Source organism: Oryzias latipes, chromosome 12 (genome assembly GCF_053564925.1).
Source record: "Oryzias latipes strain Hd-rR chromosome 12, Olatipes_Hd-rR_3.1".
NCBI lineage: Eukaryota > Metazoa > Chordata > Actinopteri > Beloniformes > Adrianichthyidae > Oryzias > Oryzias latipes.
The window spans coordinates 4,131,420-4,153,306 of NC_136248.1; the positions used below are offsets into that span (position 1 = coordinate 4,131,420).

The window sequence follows — 21,887 nt, forward strand, 5'->3', positions numbered from 1 at the left end:
ATCAAACATTTGACACGAGACCACATGCTTTTATTGAGGCACCTGATTGGTCGGTTTATTACGTGAATAACTTGCACTACATAAAAAACAAACAAATGAGGATTATCAAGAACTCGTTGACAAAAAGTATCGGAGCCAGAATGGTTCTTCTGACCAACAGAAAGAGTCACAGCCGTTTATTCCCCTATACAAGTCTTTGGGATTATGGCGTCTTAGAGTCGGCGTACTTCCTGTTTGCAACGCCAGGGTGGAGGGGTCCCTCAGTCCAGTTCTCACATACAGTCAATGGTCTGGAGAACCAGCAGGTGGAGGCGGAGCTAAGTAGGCTCTACAGGCAGAGCTCATCTGACCTACTTGGCGCACTCCACCTGCCCCCGTCCTGGGTTGAAGCACGGGTATGTCCCAGCAGACGCTCACCTCTGGAAGGAGCGGCGCCACCTCTCTGACGCTGCCACAGTCGCACAGAAAATGGCTAAAAGAACCTTTTATTGATCTTTTGCAAGCACGTCTCAAATGGAGTGTTTACAAGTGAAAGAAAGCTTCCGTGCAGGTTAAAAGTAATGCCTTGCTCAGCGGTGCTCAGCGGTGTCCCAGATTGAAGGTTGTCCTCCACGGGGTGTGGCTGACGGCGTGCACATGAGGTGAGTTTGAGTCAAAGGTGAGATTAAATGCCAAGTCATTGTCTGCAGTCATTGTCGCTGCTAAACACGGAAGGCACACGCCCCCGGCCAGTGGCGGGGGTCCTCACTGTGGCTTATAGCCCCCAAGCTGTGGCATGTAGCTGGACGGCGCCGTCCGCCCGTCCGCCTGCAGTTCGTCTGCTTCCTGACAGCAGTCCAGCTGCTCGCCGTCCGGCGGGCCGAACACCTCTGAGCAGGTGATGTCCTGCGGGGCGAGGCGCTCAAAGCGTCCGGACGCCTCCTGCACAAACATGTCCACGGTCTCCTCGGAATCCAGCAGCGGCTGCGTCGACTCCGAGCGGGAGAACACCGAGTGCTGCGGCTGAGAGCCGGGCGTCTGGCCTTTGTAGGCGCTGGAGGCCACGACGGACGAGTACTGCACGGTGCTGGCGGTGGTGTCCGCCATGTCGGCGCCCTCGTCGCTGTCCGACACGCTCTGACGGGGGGAAGACATGCAGGACGAGCCGCCAATGCCGCTGCTGTGCTCCTCTGACGTGTACTTGTCCTTCCTTAGGGACAGGCTGGCCTTGTCCTCCTCGAAGCCGCTCTGGGACTCGCACATGGACACCAGCACGCTGATTCCAGAGACACAGCTCTCCTTTGGCGGCTCCGCCTGGGGAGCAAACAGACTCGCGTCAGCGTCGGGAGGCGGAGACAGCAGCTGGTGAGGTATTTTCAAACCCCCGCCGCTTCAGAACCAGCAGGTCTCCTCGGGTCAGACTCTACCTTCATAGAGCAGTCCGGAGACCAGGTCCCGATGGAGCTCTGTCTGCCGTCAGGGACCCGAGGCCACAGGCGCTTCACGAGGCTGCAGGCGAACAGAGGTCATTAGAGCCGTGCACGCCTGCATCGGCCCAACATAGGTGCACAAACGTCTAAAGCAGTGTTTTTCAACCAGTGTGCCGCGGCACACTAGTGTGCCGTGGGAAATTGCCCTCATTAACTGATCTAAAAACATTTCCCATCTCCAGGATTTTAGCTCTCTGTTCATCCAAACAGGCCCTGATAAAACACTGAGGAGTTAGGAATATAAAAGATGTAAAATACATTTTCTTTGCGTTTATTTTATTTTATTAAAGACATTTTGATAAGAATGACGGTACAGTACCGCGATTCAGCTGCACCTTCGGCTGTATTTTGGAAAAGTCCCGTCCCTTTAACTGTCTCCACCAATCATTCTTGGGGAGCTTAATCACATGTCATCAGTCTGACCAATCAGACGTGGTTAAAGTCTTCACTTCCTTGTCCCGATTTAGCTCGTAAAGTCGCTCAGTTCTAACAAAAATAGCAGCTAAAGCTCGTCTTTAGCGGTGTAGCTTTGCACAGAATCCGGTATCAGACCGTGGAACAAGTGAACAAAACAATGAAGCTCCGAAAACCGATCTCCGGCCGTTTTATGCACTACATCTCCCATGATGCATTGGGTCATGAGATTGACAGCGCACAAGGAGATCTGTTGTTAAACGTCTTGAAACAACAAACACACATCAATCTGTTTTTAAATCTTCTAACTTAACTTTTATTGCATTTTTTAGAAAAAAAACAGCTGCAGTTTCCAGCTTTTTCTGCCACAATTATCACAAAAATGCATGTGAGATTGTGGAGGGACTGTAGATCAATACAGACTATGAGTTTCTCCTTTTTTTTTTTTTTTTTTGGATGCTGGTGTGCCGCGGGATTTTTTTTAAGGTTAAAGTGTGCCGTGGCTCAGAAAAGGTTGAAAAACACTGGTCTAAAGATCATAATTAAAGCTGGGGGGTGGGGGGGTGGAAGACGACTTACAACTCCCTCTTGTAGATGCCGAGCAGGAAAACCAGAAGAATGACCAGGCCGGCCCCCAATGAGATGGCCTCGATGGTTCCAGCAGCTGTGGGGAAAAAAGAGACTCAATAGATGCCCCCAGGATCTTGTCTGCAGGATGCCCCCCCCCTCTCTGGTTTGGAGCCCGAAAGAGCCGATGACCCAGAGGGGTTCTGCATTTCTACAGAACCGGCGTGATTCTGGCCACGCCTCCCTTCCCCCTGGCTAATGTTGCAGCCTTGGTGGTCCGTCCCACCAAACACCCGAATGAGAGCCTGAACCCTCCAGGTTTCCTGAACATTCTGTTTTAGACGGATGGCTGTTGGACGGCAGAACCTGAACCCTCCAGAGTGTTTGACACGGCAGTACAGTCCAGAACCAAGACACTCAACAGAACTTTTTCACGACAGAATCATCAAGTATTTTTTGTGGCTTTTCTATTTGGAGCTGCTTCCCTCATCAGCTGAGATGTTCTACGTCCGTACACGTAGAGACCGACCAACAGTAAAGAAACGTGAACATTCAGCCAGCGTCTGACCGTATTTCATGGTGATGAAGGAGTGGTGAGAGCCGTTGGTAGAGCCGGCCGCGGTGGAGGCCTGCACCCACGCCTCATATTGGGAGTCCCCCATCAGAGACTCCAACTTAAGCGACGTGGAGTTGGCGGGCACGGGCACCTCTGCAGGGAACACAGCACACACTCAGAGTCTGATCCAGCAGGGAGCTGGAGCTGCAGAGGTCAGCAGAGGTCCTACCTCGAATCTCCTCCCCCAATTTGTAAAAGACGGTGTAATTGGTGATGAAGCCTCGTCGGTCCCGTAGGGGGATCTCCTCCCACACCAGCTCCGCCTCGTTGTGTCCGGGTTTCCCGTTCAGCTTGAGTGTCGGGCCCCGCAGGGGAGCTGCAGCCAAACGACATCTTCATCAGAAACCTTCAGCTCAGCTGTCAAAGGGTAAACAGAGCCGAGGATGACGAGGCTCTCTGCCGCCGCCATCCTATTTCTGTGTTTCTCACAGGACAACGGCTCGGTTCCCCTCAGGGAAACATCAGGATTTTCTCTGAACAGCTCAACTGTGGCTGAAGCAGGTCAGATGTAAACAGAACAAACACCAGACCTTTTTTTTTAAGTCTCACCTCCTTGTTCCACATAAGCCAACATCTGAACCGGCTTCCCGATCGCTCTGGAGAACACGGGATAGACGGAAACGGTGTAGCACACGAAGGGATCCAGCCTCCCTGGAGGGGTGGGAAGAGATGTTAACCCGCTGCTTCCAGTCCGACTTATCAAAGAACAGGCAAACACGAGGTCAGCTGTTCTGGTAAAGACCCGCCCCCATGAGAAGGGAAGTGGGGGTGGGGTTGCCCTGCTCCAACCAACCGGCTAAAACTGCATAATTAAAAGACCCACTGGGAACAGTTTTAACAAAGATCAATGGATGATCTGAGTAGGGCTTTAAAAGAAAAACAGAAAATCAAAGCCACGTGCGACCAGCAGAGGGCAGTGTCTGCACAGAACGGCACCAGGTCCTGAGAGAAATGGGTCTGCATCAACCATCTCCTTAAAGGGATCAGTCCCAAACCGATACCAATAATGTTTTTGAAAAACATTATAAACTGATCCAGGCTGCTCCCCATTTTTATTTCATTCTTCTTCTTTTATCATTTCAAACTAAAACAGAACACCTCTTTGAAGTAGCTTCAACAATCAAGTAAAAATAGTTGCAACACTGAACCAGACTTTTTTTTTCTACAAAGAAGTAAAAATAGTGGATAATTAGTCATGTGAGAAAGTTTGAAAACTTGCGTTAAAACTAAAAGTCTTTTGGATTAATTATGATCCATGTTTCTTTAAATAGAAGTGACATTTTCTCTATGAAATCTTTGTTGCAGTAAGATGATAAAGTTTGGTGACTTTAGGATCTTCAGAGCCATTTTTAATTTAATTTCTCCATTACAATCGATATCAAGAACTTTCTTCCATAATCGTTTTTAGCATGAATGTAATGATGACTTTTCACAACTAGATCATATCAATGTAATCATTTATTTTTTCAGTTTGCCTTGGAGAGATCATTGTTTTATTTACTTATTTCATTTTAGTTTTTTTAAAAGGACCTATAACATGCAAAATCCACTTTTATGAGCTTTTAAATGTATTATAATATTATTTCCTCATGAAATATATTTAGATCCAGTCACAGATCTCTCAGCACCAGCCCCTCCCAACCCACAAAAATGGGCGGGTCCTCACATTGTGATGTCACAAAGTGAGGAACCGCCCATTACTGCTGCCTTTTCCTCCACTATTCAAAGACGTCACCCGGCAGAGCTGGTCATCCGTGATCTCTGTATTTTAGGAACGTGCATGTGGGAAGAGAGTGCACGTGGTCGTGTCAGTCTGAGTGTGCAGGACGCCGGTACCTGTGAGTGTGCGGTTGCTCGTCTTGCTCACTCGCCGCCAGTCCAGCCTGCCGTCACTCAGCCACTCCACCACATACCCCGACAGCAATTTGTTGCGGAGGGGTTTCCACTCCACCACCAGCTGGCCCTCGTGGGGCCACACCTTCAGTTCCTCCACACGGGCGTGGTCTGTGATCGACACAAACACGATCAGAGCTGTGCGGCGCCGGGAGAGCCTCAGCCGCGTGTCACTCATTCACAGAATCTGCAGTTTCCTTTTCACCAAAACAACACCTTTGAAGGCCAATCGACCCTTTTCTATTCTGATTAAAGCGTCCAACAACAAAAATGTCTAAAGGTTTTAATAAAACAAACATGAGGCACATAATAGTGCTGATGTCAGGCTTAGGCTGCGTTCACACCGAATGTGATTTGCACATCAGGGGCGTCTAGTCAACGTTACGTCAATACGCAGATGGGATCCAAGGTCCTGCGGTGCGATCTGAGCGTCGAGCGCGGCGGTCTGGCAGCAGGCCGTTCCATCGTGGTGCAATTTGGTCAAGAGTTTAAGTATCTGAGCTTTGGTGAAGAAGACACGTCAACCAATCAGGAACTCCGCTTTGGCCTGTGACGTGTTGATGATGTAATCAGTAGGTGGAGTCCAAACCCAACATGGAGGAGAATTTGATTGTTCTTGTCCAAGACAACAATAAAAATAACAAAAAGATTCTCTAATGGGTTAAATGCTGAAACATTCAACCCATCGTTTTCCAGTTTCTCTTTCTTCATTATAGTCTCTTGCACCATTTCTTGCTGCTTAAAAAAAACTTACAATTTTACAGATATTTTAACCATTCAACTATTCAAATGTTTAGATCTTTAATCTTTTTCCAGCTATGACTTTTAGTTCTTTAAATCCTTGAACTTTTCAAGATATTCTAGGATTTCTGCCTCCATTGAAACACATGGAGAATCCTTGGTGCAGAAGCTCGCTGGTTCAATACCGGCTCTGGCATTTCTCACAGAAATATCTTTTTTGTAATTGTGATGTTTTCACTTAATTTATGGTCAACTTTAATCATTTCTTTATTTATTTTTTTGCCAAATATTACCCTTTAAGTTTCATTTTCATTCATACCATTCAACCCTGTATTTTCTTCTGGAAATCCAGCTCCTTCTAGTTTGAATTGAATTGTTTTCCTCCTCAGACTAATGCGGGACAGCAGGTCATCAAACCGGCTCACAGAGACGGACAAGACTCTGAATGATTACCGATGCTTTTGTAGAATTCTTTCAAATAAGTAAACCTGATCTGATCAACGTCATCCGTGCCTTCCACGCGTTGGAAATAAGATAAACACAAACACCGCTCCAGGTAAGAACCAGGATCAAAGCATTTGGCGGTAGCTCCTCCCACACTTGTCTGAGGCGTCTTGTTTATGAACACATTTTTTGATAGACGTCAAGCAGCGAGTTAACCGTGCGTCCAAGTCGAGGCGGTCAACGCAAGCGCGAACGGCGTTCTCTGTGAACGCAGTTGCAACAAGCAAATAAATCTGACCGCAGAACCAATGAAAAAGCCTCCATGTCTACATGTTCTGAGATATTTCTGAAGTCCCAGATGAAACCGAGGCAGTCTCAAAGCATTATGCAAAAACATCGACCAGAGCTTCCACAATTATGACTGACAAAATACACTTCAGAGCAGATTTGCTATTGTTGATCAATCACACCTCACCTACCCGGTAGTTTGACAGGGAGGATTAAGGAGGCCTCTGGAGACCTCCCCAAAGAGTTGACGGCCACCACGGAGACCTTGACCGACTCCAGGTTAGACAGAGAGATCTGTTCCAGCAGAGTGAGGCTCGTCTCCCCCTCCTCTGCCTCAGACCGGTTCACCAGGACGCTCTTCCAGCCCCCGCTTTGGTTCCACGCTCTGTCCCTCTGCTTTTCAACCTTCACGTCAAATCTCGTTATCCTCCCATTTGGGAATTCAGGATCCTGGAGAGGAGAACCGCAAGCTAAAGGTAAAAAAGCTGCTTAAAGGAGTCTTCAGAGCAAACCCACTCCACGGCTGCTCTTCTCCATTCTGATCATCCACCAGCAGACAAACAGATCCATGAACGTCTTTGTTTTTCCTCGTCTGACCTGGAATCTGGATCAGAACTGGACGGATGGAAAGCTCTGATATGGCTCGCCATTTTTGTTGCGCCACTAATGTTAGGTTGGGGTGTGAGGGGCTGTAAGCTAGTGGAAGAGGATGTTCACCAATGGATGATGGGAAGTGATGGATTAAGTCCACACCAATGGGAAGGCTTTAACAATTAATCAAAAGTTGATCAGAGCGGGACTTTAACCTTTTTTTTTTGTGTCCTTTTGACTCACAGCTCTACGGTGGCCCCGAGGTGTAAGACACATTTACAGGTAAGACACAGCAACAACAGCAAATCCCAGTACAAATGAACAAATACTGACACACAACAACGAAAGCGGAGGCACGGCTTCTAACAGAAAGGCACATTATATAAATCCAATCATGTATGATTTTTTTAAAAGTTACTTATTACTGATTTCTTTATGGGGACATTATAAATACACGAAACAGGCCAAAAGCATTTTTGTAAAGTGTATCACGAGAATAAAATTTACAACAATAATGGAAGAGACGTCAAACCTTTACCTTGCTAATTAAACATTGCTGTAATTTTTATTGTCGTAATCCAATTTAAAAAAATGCAGTTCGACCGTTTTATGTATTTATAATGTCTACATAAAGAAATCAGTCATAAATAACTTTAAAAAAAAAACTAAATTGGTTTTATATTACGTCACTTCCAGGATTCAGGACGTTTTAACTTTCTGTTAGAAGCCGTGTCTCTGGATTTGCGGAGTTCTGGATTTGGTCATTTGTAACGGGATTGCTTTTGGTGATTCAGTAGTTGGTAATGTGTTCAGTCATTTGCTGTTGTGTCTCAATGTTTGTTCATTTGTACTGGGATTTGTTGTTGTTGTATCTTACATGTAAACGTGTCTTGCCCCTCTGGGCCACCGTAGAGCCCAGACGTGAGTCGGCTTGTTAATGATTACAGAGCAAAGACAAACTCAGAGCCGCTTGAGGACAAAAGAGTTCACACAAGTCTGAGCGCAGTCAGAAACACAAGTCCAGAAGCTGCAGAATAAGTAGAGTTACAAAGTAAAGGCCACGTTAACTGAGAAAAAACAGAATAGAGTGGCACGTCTCATAAAACCTAATATTTAAAAGAAAAAAGAGATTTGAATGATAACAGCACCAAAACAAATTCTCAAAGACAAACAGGAGTGTGTTATGCCTGGAAATAGTGCTGGAGGTCCTGAGCTGACAGGAAACGCAGCAAAAACTTCTAAAATAACAGGAGTGAAACTCAGCAGGCGTCTCCTTCATGTACAATTGTGCCTGGATTTGTGTTGGTAGTGCCTGTTTGTGTGTTCACACGTGCATGGAAGCCCATATAAGGTCTGCGCTAGACAGAAGTGAAGCATTTCTGCACAGAGTTCTGCAGAGTAAATGAGGACAGACGAAAATACCTCAAATAAAGGAACCAAAAGCAAAGAAAATATATTTCAGATTGCAAAAAAAGCTAAAGAAGTACACAATGTTGTGTAAAGCCTCCGTCACAACTGCCCTTATGGGTGGATACGGGCTGTCTGCGGGGCAAAAATGGGCCCAGAGGAAATGTGGAGGTAGATCGTGGTAAGTAAGGGGGCAGTAGGTGAAACGCAGACCTGTCATACACATTTTTCTACCCCCCCTGAACCCTGCACAATGCACAGGGACATTGGTGCTGTTCATGTGACGAGTGTGTGCGCTTTGTGTGTTGTCTGACTGTCACAAACATCCTACGGGCACTAACGTGTCACGTGCACACCCTGGTCAGTAAGACGCGTGCAGCGGGAGGTACAGCAGCATCACCTGTGCGTCAGAAGTGCGTGTCAATTACGATATCCTTTAATATCCGAAATCCTTTTTTTGCCTGCCGATCACCTGGAAGATCTGCACCCATGCGTGTTCCTCAAATCACTTCCCAACAAAGTTTTTGGCCAATTACCCAGCATTCAACTGAGGACTCCAGCCATGATTCCTTCATAATTATTCTGACGGGCTGCGGCAGGGGGCTTTACCTTACAAATGATCTGGACTAGTCGCTCACTGGTGCCGTTATAAACCACGGTTCTCCACAAATCCGGCGTACTTGATGGTTCTGGTCAAACGGCGGCAAAAGTGGAGAGAAATGAATGAGGAGTGAGGTTAGGGTGGCGCTTTGAAGTGCAGCTGGGGCACTCACTGTCTTCTGGGGTTGTGGTGGTGATGTTCTGACTCCAGTCGCTCCAGTAACCGTGGAGGTTCTCCACGTCTCTGCAGCGGACCTGAACCGTGTATGGCGTGTAAGCTCGAAGGCCTTGCAGTCTGAAGTTCGTCTGGTCATTAATGTCTGGTAAAGGCACCTGCAAAACACACAGATCATGTCTGAGTAAGCCCCCCTGCACTCGCAGACACAGGAAAGCAGCGAGACGTTTCTGGGACCACACGCTGCTGGATAGTGACTTGGTTCTGAGACGACTGACCGCCGGTAACCACCTTGACTTTTTGTGTGGACAGTAGTTCTGACACCGCCATTGAAATGAACGTTATTCCTAAAAACTAAGAACTGATTAGAAATGACATCAAAACATTAGCTAAGCTAGCTTTCAGAGCAGTGTTCTCCTCTTTGTTTTTAAAGCTCTTCTTCCGTCTGTTCTTCTGTTCCTGCACTTATCCTTCATCCGTTTGCAAAGAAACGTTCCACGTACAACTTTTCCCGTGTTGCACGCCGCCGCACTTGCTTTGAGTGACTGAAATTAATCCGGTCATCTTCAAAACTAACGACGTTTCAGAATAAAAGATCCTTCAGACGTAGTCAAGTGATTGAAAGTGTAGCTAAGGGAATCCGATTATTGTTCAAAATAAAAGATTTTTCAAAATCAAAGTTTGTTGAGATTTAAAAGAGAAAAAAAAACAACAACAGGTATAATTAATTATTTCTTCTGCGGCCCGGTGCCAATTGATCCACGGACCGGTCCGAGTCCACGGCCCGGCAGTTTAGGTTAAATGACTAGGTTTGCACGCGATTCCACGGTAAAATTTTAGTCTCGGGTTACGTCACCAGCAGGTCTCACATCCTGCAGCAACTGTGGCGATTCCACTCCGACGGCCGTGCGACCACTAAGATTATAAAAAGCTTTAAAGTATATTTGTCCCATCTGGATGTTTTAGAGCGTTCAGATGGGACAAACAAAGTTTCAAATTACAGGAGAAGTGATGCAATTAAAAGGTTGGTGCACTGCAGAAGTTTTTGTTTGCGCTCCACAGGATATTTCCATTCACTTTCATAAATGCTGCTAAAGAGAAATCAAAAATCCATGTTTTCAGAGATTTTTTCTGAATTTAGGAATTTTAGCCATCAAGTCTCGTCGTGTAGGTTCTTTTTGAGCCTTTTTAAATGTGGCCCTTATGTAACCCACTTTCCAGTGGTAGGGGTGTGGCCTTTAAACAAGCTTCCTCCTGATTGGTGAGAGTAGTTGCCACAGAAACTAAGACCGATTTGGACCAATAAGTTCGCGCTGACATGGCCTGGCTCCATCACGGTGAAAACAAATGGTGACTGAATTGACTTCATTTAGTTGGAGCCAGAATGAAGTTGTTTTCTCTGGCTGACGCCTCATACTCACGTGGGACCAGCCGGGAGATTTGGGCGAGCAGAACCGGATTTGGTACGTCAATTTGACACAAACTTGATTAACGGGGGGAGTCCAGTTCAGAAGCAGAGAGGTGGGAAAGCTTTTCTCTGAGGTGACCGTCACCTCTGGAGGGTTTGTTTTCACTGAAACAGGAGCAGAGCAGACGTCTGAACGGGGCTGTTCCTCCTCCACACAGTTGGAAACTAAGAGGGAGACCATCACTCACCAAAGTGCTGAGCTTCTTTTCTGAGGTGCACAGACTCTGCTGCTCCAAGTTGGTTCACTGCCTCCACCCAGACCTCCAGCTCCATGTGAAAGGGGTAGGGGCTGAGTTTCACCTCAGCCCAGTGATCCTTGGTGGTGGTACTGCTAGTTTGATTGCTGTGAACAGAAGACGCCTCAGTCAGATCACCGGGAGGATTTTTTCTCACAGGCCTCTGGGGATTGTCCCAACTAACCCACCACAACGTCAACATTTAATGCCCCCTCCCCTCCCTGCACATGTGCTGCTGGGGCAGGTAGTCTCTGTAATCAGACTGTTCAGATGAAGGCCTCCACAGTTGAAAGGGGGCCCCCACCTGCCATCCAACAGCACATAGAGCCAGTCAAGCTGCTCAGCAGGAACCTGCACTCACCTGAGGACTTGCATCACTTTGAGCGTGAAATGTACGGGAACAGTCGGGGTCTGACGTCTCGTCGTTCCCCAGCTACACTGCAGGGACGGGAAGGATTTGTCTTCCTTCTGGAAGGAAATGCAGCTTAGGTTCTCCGGTTTCTCCGGACGATCTGGAACCACAGAAAACAGCAGCACTGCATCAGATACTCTCCTGCAGCCTCTCTGATCCTCATGGTCATAGATAGTGGAAACCCGGCGGGCACAGAGTGCTTGACCTGACATTATTTTACAGCCAGCATTGATGTTTGCTATTATTATGTTGAAATGCAGAAGAGAGAACTCACAGCCGGTTCTGAGTGAGATGCCGTGAATGAACTTTCCTTCGTTCAAAACCACATAACTGGACTTTTTTCTGCAGTAACAGAACAGCCACTCCTCTGATATGTCTTTTGTGATGGGGACCGTCACGCTCAGGGCAGTGCTGTTGACCTTCCGGTACTGATCTCTGGGAATGGTCACATTGGACAGTTTCCAGTACAGATCGTCCGCAGTGACCTCCACTGTGTTGGAGATCAGGCATGTCGCTGTGAAGTTGGTTCCGATCTCAATCACCGGATTCTGTGGCAACGTCAGCAAGTGGCTCTGAAAATCTGAAGAAAACAGAAACAGGAGGATGCTGACATGCAGCAGCAGCACGCCTGAACACACTTAATGCCAGTCACAGAAACCTAGACTAAAAACTCGATGCCTCTCATTCTCTGTACAGTTGTGCTTGCAGGAAAAAGAGGAAGCTGATTATTCAGAAACAGTTGAGTGGTTGGTTTGCCACAGTCTGGCAGACTCAACCTCAAAGTCAGATAACAATAACTCAGATTTATTTACAGCTGCTGATCTGGAGTCGTGCCATCAGACGGACTGATAGCCAGATCTGCACTTCAGCTACGTCTGCTGCTGGTCCTAGAAGGTTCTGACCACCGCATCACTGAACCACAGCAGGGATTCCCATCAAACCTGTTTTTGTATACATCTTTTACACGCTTTCTTCTCTGTCTAGATCAGTCTGCAAATCCCTTTAATGTGACAAACAGAAGTCTTCTTTCAACATTAGTGTCTCAGAGCTTTTAGATTGGACCTTGGAGTCTGAAACCAGGTTCCCCAAGGGTGCGCAGGTGTATCCCTAAATTGGTTCTGTTCTGTAGGTAACTATTTGCAGCCATGTTCCATTGTGTTTAAATGTGTTCTCTGGGTTTTACTCCTCAGAAACGTTGTGGGAAACATGGCAGGAATCGTGGTGGATGCAGGCCTGGATCAGGCCCCTGAGAGCCTTCAGATCCTCGGCTGAGCAGCATGACTGGATAAACATCAGGTACTGATGCGTGTTGCTGTGCTGCTCATCAGGTAGGTGCCAGAAGTCAGAGCTCCGTCTCCCCCTCTGGTCACCAGCAGGAATCGTCTCCACTTGTCCACTACATCTCCCAGCAACCCCAGTGTGCACTTCCTGGATGCCGCACACCTGACTCTCATTTGCCAAATCACTCACAGCACACTTAAGCACTGCCCGAGCCTCACTCAGTGTGAAGTATTGTTTGTGCCGCAATGCCTCCATTACTGAGCGATGTATTTGGACCTGATCTTCTGTTTCCTGACCCTGTTTTGCCTCTGCCTCGGTTTGCTGGCCGCCTGGATCCTGACTACTCCCGTCTCTCCTCTGATGCTCTCATGCGTGTCATTGACTCCTGCCTGCCTGACCCTGATTCAGCTTTATGGACTTTTAGCTGAGCTAATAAACGTGCCCCACTTGCCTGCTGCCTGTTCTTGTCACAGTTGGACTACAAATGTGGGCAAACATTGATTTTGTGCCATGAACATGAGTGGCTATGTCAGCTGAATCCGTCTTTGATGTAACAACTCCTTGCTTAACAATACAGCTCATATCTGGGGTCTAAGGTTTTAATTAAATTAAGAAACCCCATTTTCTCCACGGTATATATGGGTAACATGTCTTTGGCTGTATGCAAAGCGACCGCTTCGGTGATTTTTCTCCACCGCGCCACTTTCCTAGGGATGGGTATCGAGCTCTGGTATTGGGCAACATTCTTCAAGACCACAGTATGCGTAAGATCTGACATCAACGGTTCTGCTATCGGTACGGAAGCTCTGGTGAGCCAAAAATGTGCCATTACACAATAACTCGATTTAGCTATTTTTTAAAATCCCCCTAATAAAAATTTTGAATTAATTCATTCAATCGATTTTTTTTGCCCAAGCCTACTTGCTTCATCTTTCAAGTGGATTACTTCTCCACAAAGGAGCAGAACCCCAGGTTTGTAACAGTTCGCCAAGGCTTCACGCCAACGCGGTAAACGGGCACTTAATTCTGAAATGTTTGTGAATTAAAGCTTTATGGTAGTAATTTTTTCTTTATTTCGTTCAAAATTATCCTGAATGAACGACAAAATGATCTGGAGAAACAACAGCTCTTACAGATTACTATTCTTTCCAAAAAAGGCAGCCCCCCCCCCCCCTATACTGTGATGTCATCACTCTAAGCCCCAAATATTTTTTTAAGAAAAATCTATCTTGAACTCGGAAACGGTTCCAATTCTCAAAAAACCCGAACTGCAATTATGTACAAATCCTGGGGAAAGGGTCCAGTGTCCGCTGGGTCATTAGAAAGCTTCAAAGACGTCAACTTCATCTGCTGAAAAACTACAAAACTCCCATTTAGAGCACAACAGCTGGGCTGTGTCGACGGCACCACAGAGGGTTGACCGTTTGCCATCATCTGCTCCACCCATAAAGTCACATTCATATCGAATGTGATTTGCGCAGCAGGGGCAATTTCAATGCAAAGCCAATGTACAGACGCAATCAGAGGTCCTTTGGCACAACTTGAGTGTTGGTCACTCGGGGGTCTGAACAAAGTGTAATTCTTGCTTAGCTTGCTCTAATCTACAGAAGACTTATTCGTGTTCCAAATCTGTTGATGCAAGTGGGACATTGATCCGGGTTACACGCCCCCCCACCCGTTCACATTTACGTCCCTGCACATGCTGTCTTCTGGAGTCTCTGTCTTCTGTCCGCCTGAGAGATGGCTGTTCAGGACTGAGAGGTTTCGGACACAGACAGTGAGGGGAGTTCAGCATGGGTTTCAGGTTGATTTATGGGATCCAAAATCTGTGTGATGGCATCTGGTATCCCAATAGGGTCAACTGGTTCTGATTGAGGGTCTGGTTTTACAATTTCTACAGCCACATGTTCTTCTTTGGGTTCTGTCACTTCGTCTTCTGTGTTGGTCTGTACAATTGATTCAGGTGACAGAGCGGCAACAGCGGGTATTGAGAAAGCGGTTGACTCGACAGCTGGCAAGTTTTCCGCAGGTAAGGTTGTTTCTGGTGGCTCAAACCTGACATCTGGTTGCTGGATGGCAGGTGTGTCTAGAATTGAGGAGCTTACTGGTAAACCCATCTGGCAGGTGCAGATACAGAGGGTGCTCTGGTACGCTGCTTGGGGAGTTTCTCTTGAGGTGAGGGTAGGAATCCACCAGGCAGTAAAAGATCCCTGTGTAGGGTACGAAGGGGTTTGGGCTGGTTTTCGGGTCGGACTGTGTAAACAGGGAGGTTTTCTGCTTTCCTTACCACGATGAAAACTGTTGACTCCCACTTGTCAGCCAATTTGTGTTTACCCCTCTGGCGCACATTTCTGATGAGGACCCTTTCTCCGATGTCCAGATCTGCAGTCACAACATGTTGGTCAAAGCGTGTTTTGTTGCGTTGCATGATTTTAGCGGTGTTCTCAGTTGCTAATCGTCGGTTTTCATCTAGGTGTGATCTCAGCAACCTGGACATACTCTCTGTAGGAGGGTGATCAGTCCCCCTTCAGGGGCAAGCCAAAAGCCAAGTTCACAGGCAACCGAGGTTGACAGCCAAACATCAGTTCGTAGGGAGAGAATCCTGGAACGTCGTTCTTAGTACAATTGCACGCATGGACAAGGGGCTTAACAAATTCTTTCCAGTGTTGTTTCTCTTGTGTGGACCAGGTTCAGAGCATGTCTAACAGTGATAGTTGAACCTTTCCACTGGGTTGCCTCTTGAATAATAGGGCGTTTTTCTCACTTTATGAATTCCTGCCACTGTGCAGAGTTCACGGATGGTTGGGCATTCAAAATCTGTGCCTTGGTTTCTGTGAAGCTTCTCCGGGATGCCGTAGTGAAAAAATAAGTTGTCCCACAGACACTTGGCAATGGTATGGGCCTTCTGGTTAGGAGTGGGCACAGCAACAGCATATTTTGTAAAATGGTCTGTGATTACAAGGATGTCCTTCGTCTTTCCATCCGGTTCGAGAGAGAGGAAATCCATGCAGACCAGTTCCAGTGGATGAGTTGTTTTGATGTTCACTAGGGGTGCACCTTGTTCCATAAGTGACTTCCGCTTGACACATCTTTCACAGGTTTCTATCTTATTTATAACAGCTGCTGTCATCCGGGGCCAGTAAAAATGGGAGCAAAATAGGTCTAGCGTCCTTTCAATCCCGAGATGGCCCATCTTGACATGAAGATGGTATAGCACCACAGCTCTGAACTCCTCCTGTAGCACCAGCTGGTAGGTGATGTCCCCTCTGATCTGTCGTCTTCTTACGAGAAGGGTGTTAAGGAGCACCATTTTGTTTACTTCTCTTCGAAGGAAAGGCAGGTCAGGGAGTTGGTCTTTTACAGCTGGTGGTGGCGTGTGTCCGTGTTCAAGCTGGGCAATGACATGCTGGATTGTAGGGTCAGCACACTGTTTAGCTGCAAGATCAGATGTGGAAATCCGGGGTAGTGCAGTGGTCGTGAACTGAGAATCATTTGTAAACCCATCTGGCAAACTGTTCGCATTATGGGAAATGGACAACACAAGAGCTCGGTCTGGATCTGGTAGAGTATTAAAAACCACGTGACGGTCATATATGACTCTGGTGATGGCTTGATCAATGCTGGACTGGTCACTGTTGACATGATGTTGGGTGAACCTCTGAATACAATATAGCTCTTTGTTGGAGACAGGATCTTCACAGGGTTAACCGTGTGGTCGACGCGACAGTTCATCAGCTTCTGTGTTCCGTTTTCCAGCTCTGTACTTAATTTTAAAATCGAAAGTGGACAAAGCAGACAACCATCTATAACTGGTGGCATCAAGCTTTGCACTTGTGAGCAGGTAAGTGAGGGGATTACTGTGCGTAACTACCTTGAACGATGCTCCGTACAGGTAGTCCTTGAATTATTCTGATACTGCCCACATGAGGGCCAGGAATTCCAACTTGTGGGGTGGGTATCTGGATTCACTTTTGGTGAGGCCTCTACTGGCATAGGCCACCACTCTGTTCTTCCCCTCATGCTCATGATAGGGCTTCTGGGGGTCTGCAAATTCCAGGACAGGAGCAGAGGTGAGCTTCTGGATGATGGTGTTGAAAGCTTGTTGACACTTTACTGTCCAACGACCTCCAAATGGTTCTTTTGGATTGTGGTATTCTTGTTTCTTGATTAGGGGTTTCTGTCTCTTTTGAGAAGCTGGGTATGCGGCAGTGAGGTCATCCAAAGGCTTAACAATAAAGGAATAGCCTTTCACGAATCGCCTGTAGTAACCAGCGAAACCAAGGAAAGAACGTAGCTCCTTCAGGGTTTTGGGTACTGGCCAGCTGGTGAGTGCTGAAGTTTTTTCTGGGTCTGTTCTTACACAGTCTTGGGAAACTATATGGCCTAAATATTTGACAGAGGTCTGGAAGAAGATGCATTCATCAATTGAGAGTTTAAGACCATACTCCTTTAGTTTGTTTAAAACTCTTATCAATCTCTCTTCGTGTTCTTCGTGGGTTGGAGCAAAATCAATAATATCATCCATGAAAACAAGTACCTCCCTCAGGTTCAGTTCTCCCATGCACTTTTCCATCAGGCGTTGAAATGTGCTTGGGGCGTTGGTAATGCCTTGGGGCATGCGATTGAATTCCCATAACCCTAGGGGGCACACGGAAGCTGTTTTTTCCTTGTCCTCTTCTTCCATTTCTATCTGGTAATACCCAGACTTTAGATTCAAGACAGTGAACCATTTTGACCCAGAGAGGGCAGTGAATGTGTCCTCCAACTTTGGCAGAGCATATGCATCTTTTATGTTTGTGAATTTAGTTTTCTATAGTCAATGCATAGGCGAACACCTCTATCCTTCTTACGCACAACAAGAATTGGAGATGCGAATGGTGAGGTGGATTCTCTGATAATTCCAGATCCCAGCAGATCTTGTAAATGGTTTCTGACGCTATCCACATCTTGGTGGTGAATGGGTCTGGGTCTCTGCTTAAATGGCGTTGGGTCAGAAAGTTTGATCTTGTGTTTAATTTTTTCAGTTTTGCCAAAGTCAAGATCATGTCTTGAGAAGACTTCAGGGAGGCTGTTGAGCTTATTAATTATCAGTTGTCGCCATTCTGGGCTTATAGGTGAGTCTTTGAAGTTATATTGTGAAGTTGGTTCTATTGTTGGTGCAGTGCTCTGCTCTTTAAAAATGACATGTTGATAGTTGCTGGCTTCAGCTATTGTGACATCTGCAGGAATTTGGATGGCATGGCTGGACTCATTGCTTACCACAACAGGCAGGTGACATGGCCGGTGTTGTGGCAAGTTAACGAGACAGCTTTTAACTATGAGCCCACCGGGTAAAGAGCCAGACTGGGGATGCTCAAGGAGAACCGTTTTTTCGCCTTGCAACCCTTTGACCAGACGTCCATCCAGAACTGTGGTTTGACCTGCCTGGATGATATGTGGCTGCCCTGACAGTAGTGTGACAGAGCCAGTCTGGGCGTCTTTGCTGTGGTTGAAACTAGGGTTGGGCGATGTCCCCTAAATTGGCAGTTGACGATGTTCGCAGTCAACCATCGGGATGGACGATGATATCGTGGGGCGGGGGTGGGGGGTGGGGGGCTATTTTTAATTTTTCGTTCATGTATAATTGCTATTCGTTATTTTACTTTATTTTATTTCCCAAATAATGACTCATCCGCGATGATCCAGTCTAAACTGAGGGAAGTGACTTTTAAAAAAAAAAAAATAGAAAAGTGGTCCGGCCCTGCGTTTGATTAGACCGGTGGAGCGAGTGACCGTGTCTCTAGCAGAGCAGACGGACTTACAGTTTAGTGTTTGAGGGGAAGTAAGGATGCTTTGTTACGTGTGGGAGACTTAGGACTGTGATCCGTCCCGCAGCTCTACGTGAACGAGCAACCGGAATTTAGGAGAAGCGGATCTTGCGGTAAAAGTGTGTGTCAGGGCAGAGCTCAGAGCGCTAGCTAACGCAGTGTGTAAGCTTCGAAGCAGAAAGGCCGCTCAGTCCTTAGAAACCATTCAAACATTTGTGTTTCCAATCGTGTCCCGACAAAATAAAGGCTGATGTTATTCCCACATATTTACGTGCAGCCAAGATGCAGATTGTAGCGTTTCACGCATGGATTTATGTTCATGCTAATGTTGTTAGCCCGTGTTAGCATACTGCTAATCCTGGCTTCCGGCTTCGTTTTTCAACAGAAAAAGCACTGACCACACGGATTAAAATTAAAATGATGAGCGAACAGGCGCTTCATAATAACCTTAACATTAATAAAAGCACGTTTAGGAGATCATTCGGCCTATTAGCCGCTGTGCAGCTGCAGTGCCTCACTCGTTCTGATCCGAGTTGCTAAAAAGCACCGCAATCCGCGTTTTTATAAGTTATCCGCCTGAACTTGCTTACTCTGGGAATGTCGGTTCCAAAAGACCGGATATGAGTTGGCGTAATTACGCTCCACTTGGTAACCCTGGGTTAATGCACATGCAAAACAAGCACATAAAGACATTCTCAATAGATCGATATCCCGAGTCACCATGGAAACGCGTAGAGAAAAAAAGAGATCCCTATACTTCAGTGAGACGGAGGCTGAGATTTAACTGACGGCGTATGAAGATTATACGCCCATCAAAAAAGTAATATGGCTGCATCATCAAAAGAAAGAGTTTCTGCTTGGAGAAAAAGAACGGACAAAGTAAACACACGAGTTTCTGATCTTATTTCCAATTACATTGTGATGTATATATATATACAAATTATAAAACTTAAATGAATTGATTCAGTTGGTAAAAAGTAATTGAGTTAAATTTATTCAACCTAATTTCTTACGTCTATCCAACTCAATAGTTGTTTTTACAACTCAAATATACATGTTTATCTAAATGTCAAATTACTCCAATTCAATTAAATGTATTTCCATATTAAGTTATTGTACTTCTTGAACTCTCATATGTCTAAATTAGAGGCTGCAGATTTTCTCATTTTTACCAAATTAAAATAAATGATACTAAAATAAATGATAGTCTGGATATACAATATATCCCAAGGTTTCATAATCATAACTCTGACTGTACCTTCATTTCTTATACCATAACGTTGCACTAGTGGTGCTAAATATACTCATCATCCTCTCACTCATGGCGCAGAACGAATTAAACATAACAGGGGAAAATAACTCTGCAACACACAGTAAAACTGCTACAACTAAACATATTTAGACAAAAACCTACACTTGTATCCAAATCCATCCAGACAGGCAAAGGGAATGGTATCCCACAATTCCTTGCGCTGCCGATCTAACAGTAGCACCAAAGTTACACCTACTTAATTGAATTAATTTGAATCTGAACTGAATCAAATAATTGCGTTAGATCAAAGTAAAATAATCTTTCCAACATCCATATGTGGTCTTATCACCCTCTCATGGTGGAAAAAGTATTATCTGAGCTTCTTCATCCACTAAATCATCTTCAAATGGACACGCCATGCTGTTTCACCTCTCTGAAAACAAACTAACCTTCAACTAAACCTGCTCCAGACCAGGTTATGTTCAGAACATGAGTTGCTATGGCAACTTGACCTACCCTGGAACATACCTCCATTTCTGGAACCGAAAGATGAGGTTATCTGCTTCCTTAGCCTCAAACTTACCGTGGGAGCTAGCATAACCTGCTTTCTGGAATACCCCCCTGGCAATTATGTTTGAAAATGAGACAAACAAAGTGCTGCTCTGTGACTTTCATAGAAATATTTCAGTATTTCTTTGTTACTAAATTCAGAAACACTGAACTCATTGTCAATGTTCCCCAGTTCCTTTGACTAGAACCTGTGGAAGAACCCCAGCCAGGAGCCCAGAAGCAAGGCAGCAAGAAGACCAGGTGAACACCAAAATCTGGATCCGCGTGTCATGTCGCGCAGAAGGACAATCACGTGATCTACTAGATCAACAGCTAGAAGGCAGGGGGGGTGAGGAGGTACTCACTGGAATAAGCGTGGATCCCACAGGCCAAGAAGAGGAGCGCGCATAGCGGGAGCGCGCTCACGTCGCCCATGATGACTACGGACAAACAGAAGAATACAAATACGTTAAAACCAACAAACTGTTTCATGAACAACACAAGCTGAGTGTCTGTGGACTTTCCACGGACACTGTGGAACAAATATATGACAGCGTAACTCGTCACGAACGAGCTACAGAGTAAGTTCGCACGCGCACGATGATTCGATAACCTACAATTCATTAGGAAAAGTTCCCGCCGCTCCGTTTACGGCTATGAACCGCGGTAGACATAACACAGATAGTCTGAACTGACCTCAGAAACTCAAGGAGACCATGGCAGCTGAACTCGGAGTATTCCTAAAAACAGCGACCCCCTCTCTGTCTGCACCGTAGCCCCGTCCTCGCGGACAGACCCGCCCTTTTCCGGTCAGGCTGAACTCCCCCGTCTCAGAAACACGACAGCAGATCTCACAGCATGCGGATGGGCTGCAGACATAGGGGCGGAGCCGCGCGACTGCGCCGCAGCGATTATAGATCTGATTTCTGTCACAGAGCTTCCTTTGCAGTCATTGGACAGACTTGCTGTCAGTCAAAACAGTCATAGTTCGCACGCGCTCGACTCTTGTTTTCCGGTCTGACTCCGCCTCCTGGTTTACTGGAACAGGCACGCGGGCACGCGCTCACTTTACTCACAGCAAAGGCAGAGAAGCAGACAGGAAAGGTGAAAGGTGAATTGTTGAAGTTGCCAGATTTCAGTCAAAACCTTCCAGCTCTGTAGAGAACTAATCCAGAGATAGCTTGCATTGTTTTTCACAATAAAATCCCCGAATTAAAGACGGCCAGAGCCACTGCGAAGAAGAGTACTTAAGATATTTCACATTTTAACCACAGATCAATATATCTACTTTTTTGATTTTGCTATAGAAAATTTTAGCCAACAAAATCATTTTAACTTCATTAGCCACATATTTTCTCAGTTCCTCTGTGGTTTCAAGTCGTGGTTCGGAGATGGAACTGGACGGGGTTGCAGTGACCTCAGAGTCAGTGCAGACAGGATAAGGTTTGAATCCTCTGACACATGTGTTCACACCGTTCTTCTAACCACTCAAGTCTTCCTGGAACTGTTTTCACTTTGTCGTATCACTGATGTTTTCTTTTTTTTCTTTCTTTTTATGTAAATGCTTGCTCCTCCAAAAGTTGCAGACAGACATGTGGTGGACCACAAGGTTCTATTCTTGGTCCCACTCTTTTTAACTTGTATACGGCAACAGTTATTGTCATGAGCAAAGAGGAG

The 21,887-nt window shown here is 46.1% G+C and overlaps 1 protein-coding gene across 6 annotated transcripts; it reads right to left on the reverse strand.

Annotated features, from left to right (window-relative positions):
* Positions 1-28: 28 nt before the first annotated feature.
* On the reverse strand, positions 29-21,111 carry il6st (interleukin 6 cytokine family signal transduce). 6 transcript variants are annotated; one of them, XM_011492836.3, is made up of 16 exons: positions 20,907-21,111; positions 20,576-20,650; positions 11,596-11,901; positions 11,271-11,421; positions 10,862-11,016; positions 10,627-10,778; positions 9,204-9,363; positions 9,040-9,119; positions 6,624-6,882; positions 4,903-5,070; positions 3,616-3,717; positions 3,236-3,382; positions 3,019-3,159; positions 2,463-2,547; positions 1,407-1,488; positions 29-1,293 (listed from the first exon to the last, which is right to left on the reverse strand). In XM_011492836.3, the coding sequence occupies exons 2-16, from the start codon at positions 20,643-20,645 to the stop codon at positions 745-747; spliced, it is 2,607 nt and encodes an 868-aa protein (XP_011491138.1). In that variant the 5' UTR covers positions 20,646-20,650; positions 20,907-21,111; the 3' UTR covers positions 29-744. The 6 variants fall into 6 exon arrangements, with proteins under 6 accessions (XP_011491138.1, XP_078811758.1, XP_023816470.1 ...); XM_078955632.1 differs by having other exon boundaries at positions 20,828-20,977; XM_023960702.2 differs by lacking the exon at positions 4,903-5,070.
* Between the last annotated feature and the right edge of the window lie 776 nt (positions 21,112-21,887).